This window comes from Bison bison, unplaced genomic scaffold (assembly GCF_000754665.1).
Source record: "Bison bison bison isolate TAMUID 2011002044 unplaced genomic scaffold, Bison_UMD1.0 scf7180017864498, whole genome shotgun sequence".
Lineage (NCBI taxonomy): Eukaryota > Metazoa > Chordata > Mammalia > Artiodactyla > Bovidae > Bison > Bison bison.
Window position 1 is genome coordinate 11,787,144 of NW_011495057.1, and position 599 is coordinate 11,787,742.

Here is a 599-nt window from a genome sequence, read left to right on the forward strand (position 1 = left end):
CCGACAAGCGTGCGGGAAGGGGGGTGATCCTTAGCCCTCCAAACGCTGGGAACCCCTTCGATTATCCGCGCTGCCCCGAGAAACTCCCGGGCTAATCGTCTGCGGGAGCAGATAAAGCCCTTTCTTCTCCCGGGAAAGTGCAGCGGAGCGCGGTGAGGACCAGCTCAGTGGACTCGGCAGAGGCGGGAGCTGTCCTTATCAATTCTAGCTCATTTCCCTCACCCCGGCCCTGTCTGCTTCTCTCCTTTCGCAAACTGTTGGCTTTCCCCGTCACCACTCAGTTTTGCTAATTTTTCAGAGACGCCTTTAAACCTGGCAGGAGAATCCCTTCAGCCCCCCACCCTCGAGATCCCCCCAACCCCCTTGGCATTTTTAAGCGCGCAAGTTCGGGCGTGTGTCTCCCTTTCTCCGCCTGGGCGGCCCCGAGGAAGATGAGGAGGGAGGAAGTGGGACCACTGGGATGGATTAAGAGCCAGAGCCCGCAGGCCCGGTGGGATTCGCGTGGACGGTTCTCCCTCCCGGGCACGAGGCGCAGTGGCTTTAACTCCTGGAACTACGAGAAGTTCAAGTGTACGGGCAGGTGTTGGGGGAGGGGTGGG

The 599-nt window shown here is 60.3% G+C and overlaps 1 protein-coding gene across 1 annotated transcript in view; it reads right to left on the reverse strand.

The window, feature by feature from the left end:
• KLHL14 (kelch-like family member 14) overlaps window positions 1-370 on the reverse strand; it is a 111,405-nt gene extending 111,035 nt beyond the window's left edge. The window contains exons 1-2 of the mRNA XM_010828996.1: window positions 360-370; window positions 6-99 (exon numbers count right to left, since the gene is read on the reverse strand). Of these exons, the coding sequence (XP_010827298.1) occupies window positions 6-99; window positions 360-370 (105 nt within the window). The remainder of the gene's footprint in view (window positions 1-5; window positions 100-359) is intronic.
• Between the last annotated feature and the right edge of the window lie 229 nt (window positions 371-599).